The 17,642-nt window shown below is 43.3% G+C and overlaps 2 protein-coding genes across 3 annotated transcripts in view; one reads left to right on the forward strand and one right to left on the reverse strand.

Annotated features, from left to right (window-relative positions):
* The window catches only part of LOC147031823 (fibroblast growth factor 14-like), a 207,451-nt gene extending 196,111 nt beyond the window's left edge, over window positions 1–11,340 (forward strand). For both annotated transcript variants that reach the window (XM_085868002.1, XM_085867993.1), the window contains exon 5: window positions 6,230–11,340. In XM_085868002.1, the coding sequence (XP_085724128.1) occupies window positions 6,230–6,369 (140 nt within the window). In that variant the 3' untranslated portion in view covers window positions 6,370–11,340. The remainder of the gene's footprint in view (window positions 1–6,229) is intronic.
* A 4,391-nt stretch (window positions 11,341–15,731) lies between these two features.
* LOC147031825 (uncharacterized) lies at window positions 15,732–16,529 on the reverse strand. The gene has a single exon (XM_085850050.1). It carries the CDS (start codon window positions 16,527–16,529, stop codon window positions 15,732–15,734), a length of 798 nt encoding a protein of 265 aa, XP_085706176.1.
* Window positions 16,530–17,642: the final 1,113 nt, after the last annotated feature.

Raw genomic sequence — 17,642 nt, forward strand, 5'->3', positions numbered from 1 at the left:
AGGTTCCAGGAAAAGTGTGAAGCAGAAGCAACAGCCCATATGGCACAGTAGTACATTATTAAACGAAGGTCAGAAGCTTTGTCGGCCTGAAAAGTTTATATTTACCACTGAAGGACAAGTGCTCATTCAACCTTGCTCTTCCATGAGCCTCACTGTTGTGTAGAGAGAAAAAAGAAGATACCCAGTCTGAAGTTGTGGCTTTAAAAACCAGCTTTAATCCATGGCCTGCCAGGAGAGGCCACAGCTGATGGCAAAGCACAGAAACGTGAATGAACAAACTTCTTCCCGTGCCTGATGGAGGTATTAAATAGATGAGTTTATGAGATAATCCTTCCAGAGAGATCATTTTAAAATGTGACTGCCAAGATAGAATTAAATGTTCTACATGTTAGCCCAGGATCTGTCCTTGCCAGGTCTGCTGAGAGCAATGTAGCTGCTTGCTTCCAGTCCATCGTCGGGATGGGTTGCAGTGTCGCTGAATGTGGAATCATTAGTCTGCATGGCAAAGAAGAAGGAGAGCTATCTAGGGTCTCAGATAGATCATTTATGCATCACAGTAACAAAACTGGCCCAAGATGCTGATTTTGGGCTCTCCTGTCATTGCTGGGAGAAGAGCTCAAAGGGGTACTTTTGAGAGCTCTGCACTGATTGCATGCGTGGAGTAGTTAGCAGGCCAGGAACGAAGGTGGTCTTGGATGTCAGAGACAAAAACTTTGGTGAGCAAAGCATTGGAATTCCAGAGATTGTCAAAGACTTGTAGTATATGTTCAGGGAAATAGACCTGATATATATTTTTAAGATTGGGATTGGGAGAGTGGGTCAAGAGGATGTATACTTAACAAAAGCAAAACCACATCTTTGAGGAAGCAAACAGGTATGAAAGATCTGCCTGATATTCGTATGATGTTATATTCACTATTGTTTGATGTCGGACATGCATTTGTTGTTGACCTTATCAAATGCGCTAAGTTTGGAGAGAGCGGGCTGTTGTGGACGTTCTCCCAGGAACATTGACTGTCATGCATATGCAGAGGAGATTGAAGACTAAGATATTAACAAACAGACAGTTGCAGTTTCTGTCAAATTGGAAACTGGCAGAAACTGCAATTTTCCCCTAATTGCCGTAATTGGACTGCCAGATTCTGCAGTGGTGAGGTAGCTCTCAAACTACAGCGATAGAGTTTGGGACTTCTTTAAGAACAGGGTCAGAGGAGCAAAGAGGGGCTGAAAAGAAAGGAGAGAGATTGGTTGGAAAGTTAGTCATTACCTGGTCCATCAGTGAAGATGTACAGCATTTGCATCGATCTGGGTAAGTAAGTTCATGAATGAGTCAAACCTGCAGACTCACAAAAGGCCTTCACAACAATGCCGTGGCTATGTTTTGGAGAGCCAATCTCCCTGCCAATTGTCATTGTGAAGTTGAAATTGCTGCAGTTAGACAATAGATAATTGGGATGGCTGGTTAGTGGTTTATCTATGTGAGCAGAAAGAGAGGTGTATATATGGAGTCATTGTTGTCATGTGGATGATGCACCATGTAGATGAAAATGAGGTACCAGGGTGTTTCAAAAGTCTTGGTACTATTTCAATTGTGTCTCTTTTGAACGTTTTTGATGATAATTATTGTTTATTTTTCAGCTTATGTTCTCGGAAGTTGGGAAATTGTCTCCACCAAGTTTCATTAGTCTGGAGTATAGATGTCGTACACAGCACAACAACAAAGTAAAATGATAGAATAGTACCTTGAAACGAAGTTTGTGATCAAGACTCAGCGGCTTTCTCGGAAAACATTTCAAAGTGAAAGATCCACCGAGCAAAATCTGTATTCTTCGCAATGTCAAGAAGTTCCAGAAAGAAGGCACTGCCCACAATCCCAATATACCGTGCAGAAAGAAGACTGAGTGTTCAGAAGAGAACATTGAGGGTGGTGAGACAATCCGTCACTCAACAGTCAAAGGAGATCCTCTCACCAGCGCTCACAAGAGCTTGGACTTTCGCACAACACTGTCTTCTGGATCCTGAAGCAGGACATTATACATTATCTACACAAAGTGCAGATCAAAACTCTCTCACAGACACTGACAAGGCAGAGAAGTTCGTTGACAAGGAAATCTCCTTCAAGACAGAGCAGATCTGGTCTACCCATTCCCCAGACATCAACCCACTGGACTTCTTTCTGTCGGGCTACGTGAAAGGCATTGTTTACAAAGACAACCCTCATCACATCCAAAATCTCAAGAGAGCCTCTTGAGGAATGTGGAAAAACCATCTCACACCTGGCATTTACGAGGGTGACGCAGAACTTCGCTGTGAGAGTAAATGCTTGCTGCCATGCCGTGGATGTCACATTGAACACGCCATTCACGCCGTTCCACCACTGTAAATTCATGACATTCCACACTGTTCTCTCATTGTGAATGAAAGTGCCAAAAAATCTCCCAAGTCTCTACTTTATGGTGGTTGATGGTTAATTTTTGCACAGCCAGAGATACTTCAGTAGTTAGGAAGGGTTGGTATGGAGCAGGGGCTCCCAAATCCAGGGCCATGACCCAAACTTGAAAAAAAAAATAAAAAAGCTTCAAAATCCCAGTTTTTTTGAGGGAGGATTTTCATGCCGAAAGAATTTTCTCCGACACTTTTTTATCGTAGGTTCCGGTACCATTTGTGTCACGAGGCGAATGTGATTTCAAATTTTTGATCATGGCCAAAAAACTTTGGGAACCACTGGTGTAGAGCAGGGGCTGTGGGTGGGATAGGGGAGGGGGTGGAATTTTTGACAGAAATAGCAACTCCACTGTCATGACAGGGATTAGGCTTGTTATGTCAAAGCAGAAGTGAGAAAAGTCAGGGAAAGATACCAAGGTGTTGGAAACATCTTGTGAAAGGAATGTTTTTGTTCAGCACACAATGTCTTTGGAAACAATCTGGATGGAAGGATCTGTAATGTTCGAATGGAGACCTCTCATGTTATGTGTTTGATTTATCAGAGAACTGGAAGAAATGGAAGCTTATGGAATGGGGGTAGTAAGCTCCGTCGGTATCATTTTTTTCTGATATCGATATATCGGTAATAAAAAATATATATATAAATATTTTTGTTTTTATACACAGGTTCCAAAAATACGCAATGGTCCAAATGGTCCATTACATATTCATATATGATGTACACATCATTGACACACGGGAATTTTTCAAAGTATTCCCACACAGGGCTTTTTCCCCCATGATGAGAACGGTTATTTGACTTCCAACTTCAACTTGTATGAAAAATAATTTTGTTTTAAAGCGCGATCAGTGTTGGTAATCGACACAGGCCGGTGTCCATCGCCATCGCGGATCACCATTTCGGTGTGACTATCACGGATCACCGTACTGGTTTGACTATCGCGGATCACCATTTCGGTGTGACTATCACGGATCACCTTACCGGTTTGACTATCGCGGATCACCATTTCGGTGTGACTATTACGGATCACCATACCGGTTTGACTATCGCGGATCACCATTTCGGTGTGACTATTACGGATCACCGTACCGGTTTGACTATCGCGGATCACCATTTCGGTGTGACTATCACAGATCACCATACCGGTTTGACTATCGCGGATCACCATTTCGGTGTGACTATCACGGATCACCGTACCGGTTTGACTATCGCGGATCACCATTTCGGTGTGACTATTACGGATCACCGTACCGGTTTGACTATCGCGGATCACCATTTCGGTGTGACTATCACAGATCACCATACCGGTTTGACTATCGCGGATCACCATTTCGGTGTGACTATCACGGATCACCGTACCGGTTTGACTATCGCGGATCACCATTTCGGTGTGACTATCACGGATCACCGTACTGGTTTGACTATCGCGGATCACCATTTCGGTGTGACTATCACGGATCACCATACCGGTTTGACTATCGCGGATCACCATTTCGGTGTGACTATCACAGATCACCGTACCGGTTTGACTATCGCAGATCACCATTTCGGTGTGACTATCACAGATCACCATACCGGTTTGACTATCGCGGATCACCATTTCGGTGTGACTATCACGGATCACCATACCGGTTTGACTATCACGGATCACCATACCGCTTTGACTATCGTGGATCACCATTTCGGTGTGACTCACGGATCACCATACCGGTTTGACTATCGTGGATCACCATTTCAGTGTGACTATCACGGATCACCATTTCGGTGTGACTATCACAGATCACCGTACCGGTTTGACTATCGCGGATCACCATTTCGGTGTGACTATCACGGATCACCATACCGGTTTGACTATCGCGGATCACCATTTCAGTGTGACTATCACGGATCACCATACCGGTTTGACGATCGCGGATCACCATTTCGGTGTGACTTTCACGGATCACCATACCGGTTTGACTATCGCGGATCACCATTTCAGTGTGACTATCACGGATCACCATACCGGTTTGACGATCGCGGATCACCATTTCGGTGTGACTATCACGGATCACCATACCGGTTTGACTATCGCGGATCACCATTTCAGTGTGACTATCACGGATCACCATACCGGTTTGACGATCGCGGATCACCATTTCGGTGTGACTATCATGGATCACCATACCGGTTTGACTATCGCGGATCACCATTTCAGTGTGACTATCACGGATCACCATACCGGTTTGACGATCGCGGATCACCATTTCGGTGTGACTATCACGGATCACCATACCGGTTTGACTATCGCGGATCACCATTTCAGTGTGACTATCACGGATCACCGTACTGGTTTGACTATCGCGGATCACCATTTCGGTGTGACTATCACGGATCACCATACCGGTTTGACTATCGCGGATCACCATTTCAGTGTGACTATCACGGATCACCATACTGGTTTGACTATCGCGGATTACCATTTCGGTGTGACTATCACGGATCACCGTACCGGTTTGACTATCGCGGATCACCATTTCGGTGTGACTATCACGGATCACCGTACTGGTTTGACTATCGCGGATCACCATTTCGGTGTGACTATCACGGATCACCGTACTGGTTTGACTATCGCGGATCACCATTTCGGTGTGACTATCACGGATCACCATACTGGTTTGACTATCGCGGATTACCATTTCGGTGTGACTATCACGGATCACCGTACCGGTTTGACTATCGCGGATCATCGTACCGGTTTGACTATCGCGGATCACCATACCGGTTTGACTATCGCGGATCACCATACTAGTTTGACTATTGTGGATCACTGTACCGGTTTGACTATTGTGGATCACCGTACCGGTTTGACTATTGTGGATCACCGTACCGGTTTGACTATTGTGGATCACCGTACCGGTATAACTATTGTGGATCACCGTACCGGTATGACTATTGTGGATCACTGTACTCATATCACTGTCGCGGATCACCATACCGGTTTGACTATCGCGGATCACCGTACCAGTTTGACTATGGCAGATCACCGTACCGGTTTGACTATTGTGGATCACCGTACCGGTATGACTATTGCGGATCACCATACTGGTATGACTATTGTGGATCACCGTACTCGTATCACTGTCGCGGATCACCAGAACGGTGTGACTATTGCGGATCACTATACCAGTATGACTATAACCAGTATCTCTTCACACTGGTATTGCCTCATACTGGTATGACTGTCGTACCGATATGACTACTGTGGATCGCCGTGTCGGTAATCGGCACAGGCTTTCTAAAGCACACCCAATTCATATATAATAACCAATTGGCAATTGCTTCAAAACCAGCCCCGAAGGCAAAGACAAACGACATTACTTGCATGGTGCTTGGATGCTGAGGGATAAAAGTTAAAACATACTACACTCCCTGGTACGTCTTGACATCATACGTTACACTTGTTCCATCGGTAGCCGAGACGCCGAGTGCATCAAAGCTTTTTAAATCATGGATTTCTTGGTGATATACCGGTTTGTTTGTTTTCATCCCGATTTTTTTTTTTTGGTATTCCGGTATATTCAGAATTGCAGTCCCGGAATATCGATATGAAAAAATTTTAAAATTGATGTGATGTATGATATGAAAAAAAAGAAAATAACCGGTATCGATATATCGCCAGACTCTATTGGGTAGCATCGGTGAAGGGTAGGAATGTACTTTGTTAACCTGTATCGTTTTATAAAAAAAATGTCATATTGAGCTAACCCCCGATTGCTTTTTCTTCTTCTTCTCTCTCCGTAGTTGCCATGTACCGAGAGCCTTCTCTACACAACATTGGAGAATCCCCACTGGCCACACGCAGTGGAACACGTACTGGCCCGACGCCTGTTGCTGTTAATGGGGGAAGAACGAGCAAAAAGCTCAAGTCAGCAAAGCCATGATGAAGCTAGATGCAAAAAAAGGTAAAATGAAGAACACATCAAATGACTGTTCCAACTCCTCCAGGGGACGTGGATGTCAGCTCAAGTGATGTTCAGAATCTGGCACGTAGGGCTATTCTTTGAGGGGATGTAGTAAAATAAATGAAGACTCGGGATGAAGAGACCTTGAGGGTTTTTGTTTTTTTTTGTTGTTCTGAACTTTCCCTAAAGCCATTAAAGATTTGGTAGAAAGAGAAATTATCTGCGGGAGAGTAAACTCCATCGTATGAAGAAGCCAACGCAACAAGATGCGAATGAGCAGATGAGTATGTTTGTCGCCAGCATTTGGGGTCATGTTGAATGAGCGGCATCCCCAGTGAGGGACAGCGGTATTGGGACCTGCAACGTAACGTCGAGTAGAAACGCTCAAAGCTGGGCCATAATCTCACAGCCTCTGCTCAATCACCGAGTCATTTTCAACCAAGCCAACTGCTGCTCACAATGTTGCCAAATAACAGCTGATACGTGAATTATAAAAGCTATCGCTACAAGGCCACAACAGTTAGGATAATTTAATATACTCAATACTACTGTATCTTATGTCCGATAAGCTTAACGAAGATCTTGTTGTGAAAGAAGTGTTTCTTGAAGTTTGCAGCAGTTGCAACCAGACAAACTTAACCATCGCAAGAATTGTACAGTGAACCAAGCAAAGTCAACGTTCATAGTTATTGAATAAAAGCAGGTATTTTAAAGCAGATTTGCTTGCCGACCAATTCGTTGAAATTGAAAAATATGAATCTTTTGTTACGCATTTTAAAATCATGAGCAGACCTTTTGTAAGGTTGAAAAATCGAGTGTATTCCTAATACGTGCAGGTACTCAGGGTGTGCTACAACGCAGGGCAACTCAGATGCACTGTTCTTGAAAGTGCAACGGTGTGGGCAACCATGCCGTCTTTCACCTCTTGGACTAGGCTTGACATATGGCACAGCACGCATATCAATGTGGTTCAACTACATGGTGATGACGATTCGTTTTCTGCAGATGATTGTTTCAATTGACCAATGCACTCATTTCAATCAGAATGAACTCATTTCAATCGGATGACAAAATTTGTGCGAACAAGCAATGTGGCGGTTTCCATGTAAAAATAAAAATAAAAAAATAATTGAAAACCACAAATTGTCTGCCCTGGGAGATCGAGTCCGCTACATGAGTCGGATAACAAGCCAGTCATTTCCGCATGATGCTCTGCTCATTACTTGCTCTGCTGCATATGCAAGCCAAGTAGGGTTAATTCACCCTCACTCATCCACCATGTCAGACATGCAGAAGTTCCCACTCATCGCAAGGTATTACTACCCTGAACTTCCATTATATTTATATCCGACACACTCTGCTGGACATATTCTCAGATATTATTGCGACATTGATATTTATTTAGATGTGGTATTGCTGTCACTTTTTATACCCCAGTCATGAAGGATTACAAAATTCTTTTGATCATTTACAGTATATTCATATGCCTGGTGTTGGCTTAATGGTTAGGGTGGTGGGCTTGGGGTCCTAGGATCCTGAGTTCAAATCCCACTCGGCTGTTGAATTAATACCAGGTGGGGTTGACTGGGCCTGTCATCCTTCTGAGGTTGGCAAAATGAGTGCCAGCTCGCTGGTATCCTGTGTCGGAGTGGTGACCCGTCCAGGATTGTGTCCAATAGCCTAGGAGACTGCTTAGGCAGCACCAACGCTCTGCACAGTGTATGGTCCCAATGGATGGATTTATATTCTGCTCGAATAATCACAAAACCTTAATTACACGTTTTGTTTTGTTTTATTTTATGGTCCATATCAAGCAAATAATCTGCTTGGACCACTCCATGATGAAGAAACCAACTGGATTCAGGAAAAGTTCATATTCTGATTCTGATGTACCATACTCTGTAACAGAGCATCGGTGCTGATGAAGCAGCTTTTTGGCAAGGGTTATACTGGTGATTTGCCATTGCCTTCCCAGTAAGTGCAAATACTTTGGGTTAAACAGGTGTATCATGAACCCCTGTCTCGATAGGAGGATCTAAATCATATCCGAAATGTATCTATTAAGACACCGGTTACATTTTGTGACGATGGTGCGACATATCCTTTCAATGAACCAAGAAATGGTGGTGGACAGAGATCCCTATATTATGATGTGAACTTCTGTACGATGTGAAAAATGTCTTTCTGAGATTCGTGTGTTGAATATTGTTGTCCTTGTCTGAAGATAATTCCATGTCGTAAGGAACACAACGCAACTTTATGAGGAATATTTTTTAGGGGATAAATTATTGGGGTTGCCCCCTCTCCCCTATTTATTGGATACTATTATACAACAAGCCAGTTCCGCTGGTTTTTCGGAGGGGGGGGGAGGGTTGGCTTTGTTGCTGAACCTTGCTTGAGCTGAAATTGCTATTGTGAGATCAGTGTCTGACTTATTTTACCGCCAGAGCAATGCAGTGCCCGATGGTGGAGCAACAATGACTTGTCCCAACATTTTTATTTATTACCACTTATGAAGAGACATACTACAATTGCCTGAGCTGCCTGGGTTTGAACAGAAGATTTTATATGACCAAATAAACTCCAGTTTTGCTTGAGAGTTCTCTCAGATGGAAAGCACTTAATATAATTTTCCCATTCCATGGTGGTCTCGACTGGTACATGAGTGACGTGAAGCAAACTTTGGACGCACTTCTCATAAAAGGTTTGTTTTTTGGGGGGGGGCGGGGGTTTGTATGTAGCCCGTAGCTGCTGGTTGCATCATTGCTGGGAGCATCGATGTGCCACTGATGCAGTGCCCCTGTTTCCAGTAAGCCAGTACTCATTTTGCTGACCTCGGAAGGATGACAGGCTGACTCAACCATCCTGGTGTTATTTAACGGTGGAACAGGGGCTCAAACTCAAGATCATAAGAACTTAAGCCAGCCACCTTAACCGTTACGTCAGCACTCGGCTTATAATGAAAGGTAATAACTCTTGTTTCCCACCTCCACTGGCGAGATGTCACTATGTTACTGGCTTAGAGTGATTTGTGGCAAATTGAGCAAATGATGTAATTAAAACAAGTCTGAAGACGACAATGGTTCACGAGTGCTATTTGACGATGTAGATTGTCAGAGCACAACTTCGTGGGATGTGATCCAATTTGGATGAAACTTGAATATGATGTTGATATCAATGCCTAGTTTTGTCTTCCTGGCGATTGGCGTCCCACGCACATCGTGGGCGTCCCCACGCCCACTTGAAATTTTCTCAATCTTAGCTGCCACCCTACTATCTGTCACCGCCCATTTCTTCAAAACTTATCTTCTCCCTCAAAATTGACCGAATCAAACTGAATTTTTTATATGTTGTACATATGGCCAATGCGCACAATTTCTCGAGCGGGGATTTCGATAGAAAATCGAGAAAAATATGAAAAAAAAACAAAAATTACAAGTGGGTGTGGGGACGCCCATCGCCAGGAAGACAAAACTAGGCATTGATATCAACATCATATTCAAGTTTCATCCAAATCGGATCACATCCCACGAAGTTGTGCTCTGGACAGACAGACAGACATACATACATACATACAGACACACAGACATAACGAATATAGTGGTCACTCTGGCTGGCGCTCGTGAACCAATATGATGTAATAATAAAGGTGCAGTTCGTTAAAAATATGAAATTAAAAAACCAAACATACAGATTAAAAGGAAATAAATCATTTTTTTGTTTGTTTGTTTGTTTGTTTGTTTTTTTTACCATGTAAAACTAAAAAGGAAGCTTTATTATTTATGTTTATCATTTATGTTATTTATCTATGTCTATATATTATTTCTGTTTGAAAAAATCATCCTTTACAAGAGGGGCTAAGTGTAAAAAAATTGATACAAATCGATGTGAAGTGTAGTTTTGGAAGTAACGAGGAAATCTGATTCAAGTCGATTGCAAGTTTGAGGAATTTAAACAATAATATCATAACTAAGCTACCAATTCAGGAGATGATAATATGCCTACTTTGAGCAGTTTAAGCTCCATCGTAATAAATTTCAGAAATCCACTGCATGCATGGTATGTGTGTGCATATTTATGTCTGAACATTGTGGATTCGAAAACAGCTTGGCCAATGTCCACCAAATTTTGCATACCTGCTGGGGGTACCCAGAGTCACAAAAGAATGCCCCTCTCGCCACCCCTGCGAGGGTTTGTGGAGTGTAGATGATCCACGATTTTCGCTTGCATACGTGGTACAGTGCACGTGGATTACTGACCCCTGCTGGACAGAGGGGGGATTTCTAGCCACGTTCACAAAAATACATTTGGACCACCAATCCCAGGCCACTCCCGAAGAGAGCGGATGTTTCTTGTGATACAAGTTCGCGATTACCCTGTGGGTGTTGCTTCAAGGTGATTAATGATGGGATTTTAAAAACGTTTGCTTGTACATCACAATGTGGATTTTGTAAAATACTTTCCAATTGATGATCTTCTCTGTGAATATGAACTTGGGGAAAAGTACTGTTTGAAAGTTGCTCGGGAATGGGAAATTCCACGGGTTTAATATGGCCATATCACTCTCTACTATGTCCGCCAATGCACAGGTCTGACGAACAAACCTATACACCCGGGTACTGCTAATATGGTTCTGTACTCAGCTGGGATATCAAACAGGTGTTGTCTTAGCTTTTAATATGCTGTTAACCTGGCCTGCCAGTTAACCTTGCCTTGATCTTCATAGTCCTTAACTTCCAAACTCTGCTGCCATACTCTCACTTTTGACCTCCCACCAGCAAATCAGAAACGTCTTCTTTGCCACTTTGCGATAAAGCCCCTTATATTCTGTGCCAACAAGTAAACCTTGTATACTGTGCCAACCACTTCCTTGTATACTGTGACAGCCAGTAAACATTGTATTTTACAATAACAATAAATGCCTCGTTGAATTACTACTTTATAAGCAAACCTGACTTGATTTTCTTCTTTACCTCCACCACTGAAGGTGGAAGGAGGTTATGTTTTCACCCCTACCTGTCTGTCTGTCTGTTTGTGAGTCTGTCTGTCAGTTTGTTTGTGTACAGGATATCTCAAAAGTTGTGTGGACAGATTCGGTGTCTGACCAGGACGAACTGATTAGATTTTGGTGAAGATCCGGATCCGACTCCTAGAATTTTTTAGGAGATTCTTCACCATTGAGAGGTCAGACCAAAATGATATGTAGCACGATATCTCAAAAAGTTGTGACGGATTCGGACAAAACTTTGTGGACACGTTGGGTGTGTCACAAGGAAGAGTTCCTTCAATTTTCGTGAAGATTTGAATCCAAATCTGGATATGCAATTTTTTTCTAAGTGATTCTTCACCATTAGAGTGCATAATATTTCAAAAATGTTTGGGCCTGATATGTTCTACTGGATCAAGCTTTGCGTGGCGAAGGTATGTGCTCTACCGAGTGCCCTTCCAGTTTTATTCTGTTGTTGAAAAGTTGGGCAGTCGGTGTTCTTAAGGGCACTACATTCTTCAGCATGACTAACCTTAGAGAGGAGGGATACTTAGAAGTTTCTTTGGACATCTTACTAACTCGGAAAGAAGGAAAAGAAAACATTTTGTAACTAATCACAACTAAACCCTGAATACATTTGACACCTTTTTAACATTTGATTTGGCACTGTATGAGACAAAGTCATCAAGCGGTGAGTGACCTGTTGGAAAGTGCCATTTCCCCTTCAAATTAACTAAAGGTGGACAGAGAACGATCCCCCGTTACCCACACTAACTACACTCAAATACATTAATTTATTGTTTTTCTTACCACCTTACATATCTAAATCCTATTTACTTGCATCTATACTCTAATTTGGGTGTTAGTGACAACAACTGCCACAGAGAGAACAAACTTTTGAATGAATATTAGCTTTTTATGTCTCCGCAATAATGAATCTCTGTCGTGTTTTTGAATCGGGTGCAGGCAGAACAGGTAGATTAAATATCATTCCACATAATACAGTATTACACACCAGACTCAGTGGTGTAATAGTAAGAATGTCCACTCTGAGTCTGGGATATTGGTGGTTCAAATCCTGGCCAAGTTAAAGCAAAGACTTTAAACATGGTACGTGCTGCTTCCTTACTTGATGCTCAGCATTTTAAAGGATAGAGCATGGACAAACAATGCTGGGAGGCAATGGCAAACCACCCAGTATAACCTTTGCCAAGGAACTGCTTTGGCAGAACCAAGGCTCTGTAAAGAGTATGATATGTGAAAAATCAAATCAAATATATTATACACACACAAAGGGAGGGCCACAATAATTTGACAGGTTTTCAAAGCTTATTAGAATCTTAGTGAAAGTGATTTAATTTATGGTGAGGTTTTTTTTTTAGAATAACTAATAAATTTTTCTCTTGTGATATTAGCGCATTCACTTACAAAATTCAATTACTGCAGCATTTGATGTACGATGGCCAACGCTGTCACATTGAAATTTGTGTTTGAGCCAGTGACGTGTGACAGTAACTTCAGAATTAGCCTCAGCACTTCATCACATTTATGGCCCATATTTTTTTAGGATCCTGAATCGGAGGACAATGTGACAGCACCTCCATGAAGGTACATCCTTTGTTCCCTGTGCTGAAGACTTTTCTGACGCTGTGTCTGCAATGTGCAAGGAGCTCGGTGCCAACAAGACAGTGCCGCAGCGCATACAGCTCAGACTTCCATGCAGTGGTAGCATGTGTTCTCTCATATGATGTTAAGATTTTTGAAATTGTAAGACAGCAAAAGTTTTGGAGGTTTCAATGGAAGCCTGGGGAAATCTGCGTGCCACAGATTAAATGTCGCCTGAGTCTTAATGTCTGTTTTGCTTATCTGGAATTTACATTGCAGATTAGGTATTGTCATTGCGCAACGTCCATATGTCTGTCCGTCCGTCTCGTTTTTTGACTTCTCCGGCCAAACTGCTGGGCCAATCCGGCTGAAATTTGGCAGCAACGTTCCTGTCATGACTGACAACAGGAATGGCAAAGATCATTCTGGTCACATGACTTTTATGTTGGTCAAAATGGCTGCCTTAGGAAATTTCTTCAAAAATCTTCTTCTCCAGACTCACCAGTCAGAATGCTACCAAACTTGGGTTACAACAGTAGGACGGGGTCCTAATGTTAAATTGAGGAGGCCATGCCGATCACATGACCGGAAGTGTGTCAAAATGACGGTCCCACAAATTCCTTCCAAAATCTTCTTCTGATCCAGCAGTCAGAATGCTACTAAATTTGGGTTACAACATTAGGCCACGGCCCAGATAAGCTGCAGGTCCAGTGTTCCTATTTTTTTATTTCTGTATACATGGTCGATGCTCATGGCAGAGCAAGAGCAGAATAGAATGGAACAAAAGGGAAAGGGGAACACCAACAGCGGAGTAGAAGTGAGAGTGAGATCAAGAGGAGGAGGGAGGACACGTAGGGGTGAACAAGCTACACAAGCTGAATAAAACACAGAAAGAAGAGGAAGGGGGAAATGGAGAATGAAACAGAAAAGGAACAAAACAACTGACAACGAACGAACAAGAAGAGGTGACTGAGAGGGGGGGGGGATTACAATAACCTGGAAAGAGGGAGTGCTTAAGAATGGGGTAATTTGGGATAGAAGAGATATTCAGTATGGATGGGGATGACCGGATTGTGCTGAACAGCTGTCATGAAGCCCTGGATGGAAGAATGGGACTGAAGAGACTGGGGAAGTTAGTTCCACAGGTGAGAGAAAAGAGGAACAAATGAGTGAAGGTGAGCAGTGAGCCTGGATTTTGGGAGTTTAACAAGAAGAGGGTTACTGGCAGACTACGCTCTGAAGGAACCTGGGACAGACAGAGCCAAAAGAGGGCAGAGGGTGTAAAACCACAAAGGAAGCGGCATAATACAAAGAGACCACCAACCTGCCTGCGATGTGAAAGTAACAGGCTAAGACACTTACCTTCATCACAGGAGATTTTGAGGGCCTTGCTTTCCACGTCATCGAGGGTAAGGTATGAGGTAAGGCATCAAGGGCACCATTCCAAAGGGGATAGCAATACTCCATCAGCTGTGAATGAAGGCCTTGAAGATTGTGAAAAGTTCACTGGACAAGAAAAGACCTTGCACAATGGAGGAAGGGAAGCCCAGTCAGCAGGTTACTTTGGAGGCCTTCTCGGAAATACGCAATGAGCATTTTTATTTATTATTATTTTATTTATTGCAACTCGCATTGGGTGGCCATCTTTTGCCATTTTTGCAGGAAGATCCTACCTGGTATGGTCCTGCAGCGTAGTCTGATATTTCAGATAAATTGTTCAAATTTGCATAAAAGCACCAAAATTGGTACACATGTAGAATAATGTATTCCGAACAATTCTAGATATGGAGCCACCCGAGATTGTGCCTTGGTCAACTTCGGCGACCATTTTCCAAAATGGCCGCCATTCTACTTTAGCGAAATTGGCTATATGCTCTTATTTTCTTATTGTATTGGTGGTAGATATAAGGAAAGTGTTAACTTCAGTAAATTGACCATGAAAAGGCGTATTCAAATAATATGAGCCAGTATTTTCGGTAAAAAAAGCCATTATTTGATTTGTAAATTGCTGCTCTCCTGAAACTTTTCGCTGAAAAGTACCCATTATTGCCTGGAGAACAAGAGTCAAATGATATTCGTCACATTCAATAGGTTTGGAATCAACAAAAATTGCATTATAGATTACATACTTTACTCTATTTTGAAAAGGGAACTGATAATCGTGATAATGACAAACTCTGAAAATGTAGTCAAATTATTGCACACTTCACTTTGAAGCGGCTACGGTTTTCTGTCTACTACCATTCTACCAGGACACATGGTACACGCACACATCAGTCTAGTACAATATGAGTTTCTGAGCTCAAGTGTACTGGCTCTGGATCAAGAAGTCAACACTTTTACAAGCAATGCGACTTTGCATTTGCACATTCTATGCTAGGCCGATATCTCAGTCTGTGTCTACTGCGTCTGTCTACTGGCATTCTCCTTCACAAGCACACAGTCCAGTGCATTGCAGATTAGCCTTCTTGCATTTGCAGCGGTTTCTACAGCCTTTTTTGCAGCCGCACGACACCAGCTCGAAGCAGCTTTTTGAAGCCTCATGCAGTGTGGTCCAGAGCGGTTCGTAGGACCCATCCTCTGTTTTCCGCCAGCCCCAGCTTGTTGGTGATGGAAGCACGGGTTGAGGGACCAAGACCTGCCCCCAGACATAGCCACCCTGGAAGACTGATCTCTTCTCATGCTGTTCCAAAGCATCGTAGGTCGGTGGGATGCGCTGGACGGAGTTCCTCTTGGCAAAGAGTTTCTTTCATTCTGCGAATGCCAACAGGACACCTCGTCCTTTGCTCTGTGCCCGTAGGCCTGGGAGCTGGGCTAGTAGGCGTTCTTTCAGCCTTGTTGTTTTCACTCTCATGTCCAAGGGAACTCCAAAATTCTCCATTCTGTTCGCGTACAGGTTTGCTAGGTCGGCCGGTCTGAATACAGGAGATGTCTCCTCTTCCAGGTGAGTATCTTCAATGTAAAGGGCAAGTTCTGCCAGCACAATTCCGGAGACCACACTTTCATGACCAGTCTTGTCTTCAGCATTGACAGAGGACTTTGCGCGATTGTAGAGAGACATTAAACACTTGGAATGATACTTGACATCAAGAGCTCGCATATCACCCATGCTGAGCCGTGCCAGCAGTTCGTGGTCTCCAATTTGTGTTGCACACTGCCGCACACGCTGATCAATCTTGAAGGTGGTGGCTTTAATAAAGGCGTCCACACCAGACTGTCTGCAGAAGAAGCATGAGGGTTGACTCGAGGTACTTGATTCTGCACTGAGTGACCTGGTGCGCTTTCCTGGCACGGCATTGCCTTCACCAGATGAGCTGCCTCCTGCTGGCCTCTTCTGTGCTCTTTGCAACTTTGTTGTATTAAAACGAAGCATGCATCGTTTATGATAGACAGCTTTGTGAGCAACCAGTGCGACCTCGATGCCCTCTCCTTCATCAAGTCTATCAAGCTGCAGCGTTCTGGGTAGTAAGCCCAACTCTCCAAACTGCATCAGATTCCTGGCCAGTGTCTTGTACCCACTCAGCGCTGTTCTGGCACATGCTCCCATACCTGACCTGACCTGACCACACTAATACTACTTACTACTACTACTACTACTACACCAATATTACCAATTACAACAACACTTCCACCACTACCACCAGCACAACAAAATACTTCTGAACCTGTCACTGATGCTGTGTGCGAAAATGGATTTTCCCATAAAAATGACCATTTTCCCCCGATACAATGGTTGGAAATATAATAAATCAACACAAATGACATTTGTATTGTTTTCCTTTGTAAATGCACATCACATGGAGTATTTATCACCTCTGAGAAACCTACAAAGATAATAACAATGACAGATATCCCATGTTGTTAAAGTAGAATGGCGGCCATTTTGGAGAATGGCCGCCAAAGCTGACCAAGGCAAAATCTCGAGTGGCTCCATATCCAGAGTTGTTCAGAATACATTAGTCAACATATGTACCAATTTTGGTGCTTTTATGAAAAGTTGAACAATTGGTTTGCTATGCTGCAGTACTAGTAGCACAACCACAGGTTTGAAGATGCACTTGGGTCATATGACTGTTTGCATCTTTAAGCTTTACCAAGTGAGACTGTGGTTCATCAAGACCTGGTGTTCATTACAACACGTAAGCATACCCTCTCCATGTGGTTGATTCAAACTTGCTGTTACTCGAGCTAATGCACTCATTGGTGTGTGGATTTGAACAACCGGTGAGAGACCATTTAAGGGATCATTTCATCTCCTTTGGAAACTGAAAGATAGGTTGAAAGAATAAGTTAGAGTTGCAGCAGCTGCAGTCAAAATGATTGGACGATATTTGGGGAAGCTTTAGCAAGCAGTGAGTGAGTTACAGTAGTACAACTTAGACAGACAAGAGGGTTGTGAGTTGGGGAGGCATACGCATGTGCATTTGGAGTTGCCCCATGTGGCAGCCTTATCCACGGCAGTGTGCATTTGATGCTGTCAGGTCAGGTCAGGTGTTGGAGCATGCGCTGGAGCCGCGCATCGCTGCGTCCAATTTCCGCCGGTACTCAATGGGGCTCCATCTCGCTATCCCCCTGGCAGATGCCTAGCCCATCTCTATCCCCTTGAAATACCGATCAACCTGCTGCAACCACGAGGCACGTGGTTGGCCCATTCGTCTCC

This window comes from Eptatretus burgeri, chromosome 2, assembly GCF_056783735.1.
Source record: "Eptatretus burgeri isolate ZD-2024b chromosome 2, Ebu_testis_v1, whole genome shotgun sequence".
In the NCBI taxonomy this organism is placed as follows: Eukaryota; Metazoa; Chordata; class Myxini; order Myxiniformes; family Myxinidae; genus Eptatretus; species Eptatretus burgeri.

Excerpts from the sequence above, each read along its gene's own strand:
- LOC147031825 (XM_085850050.1), bottom strand. The coding sequence starts at position 16,529 with ATGGGAGCATGTGCCAGAACAGCGCTGAGTGGGTACAAGACACTGGCC.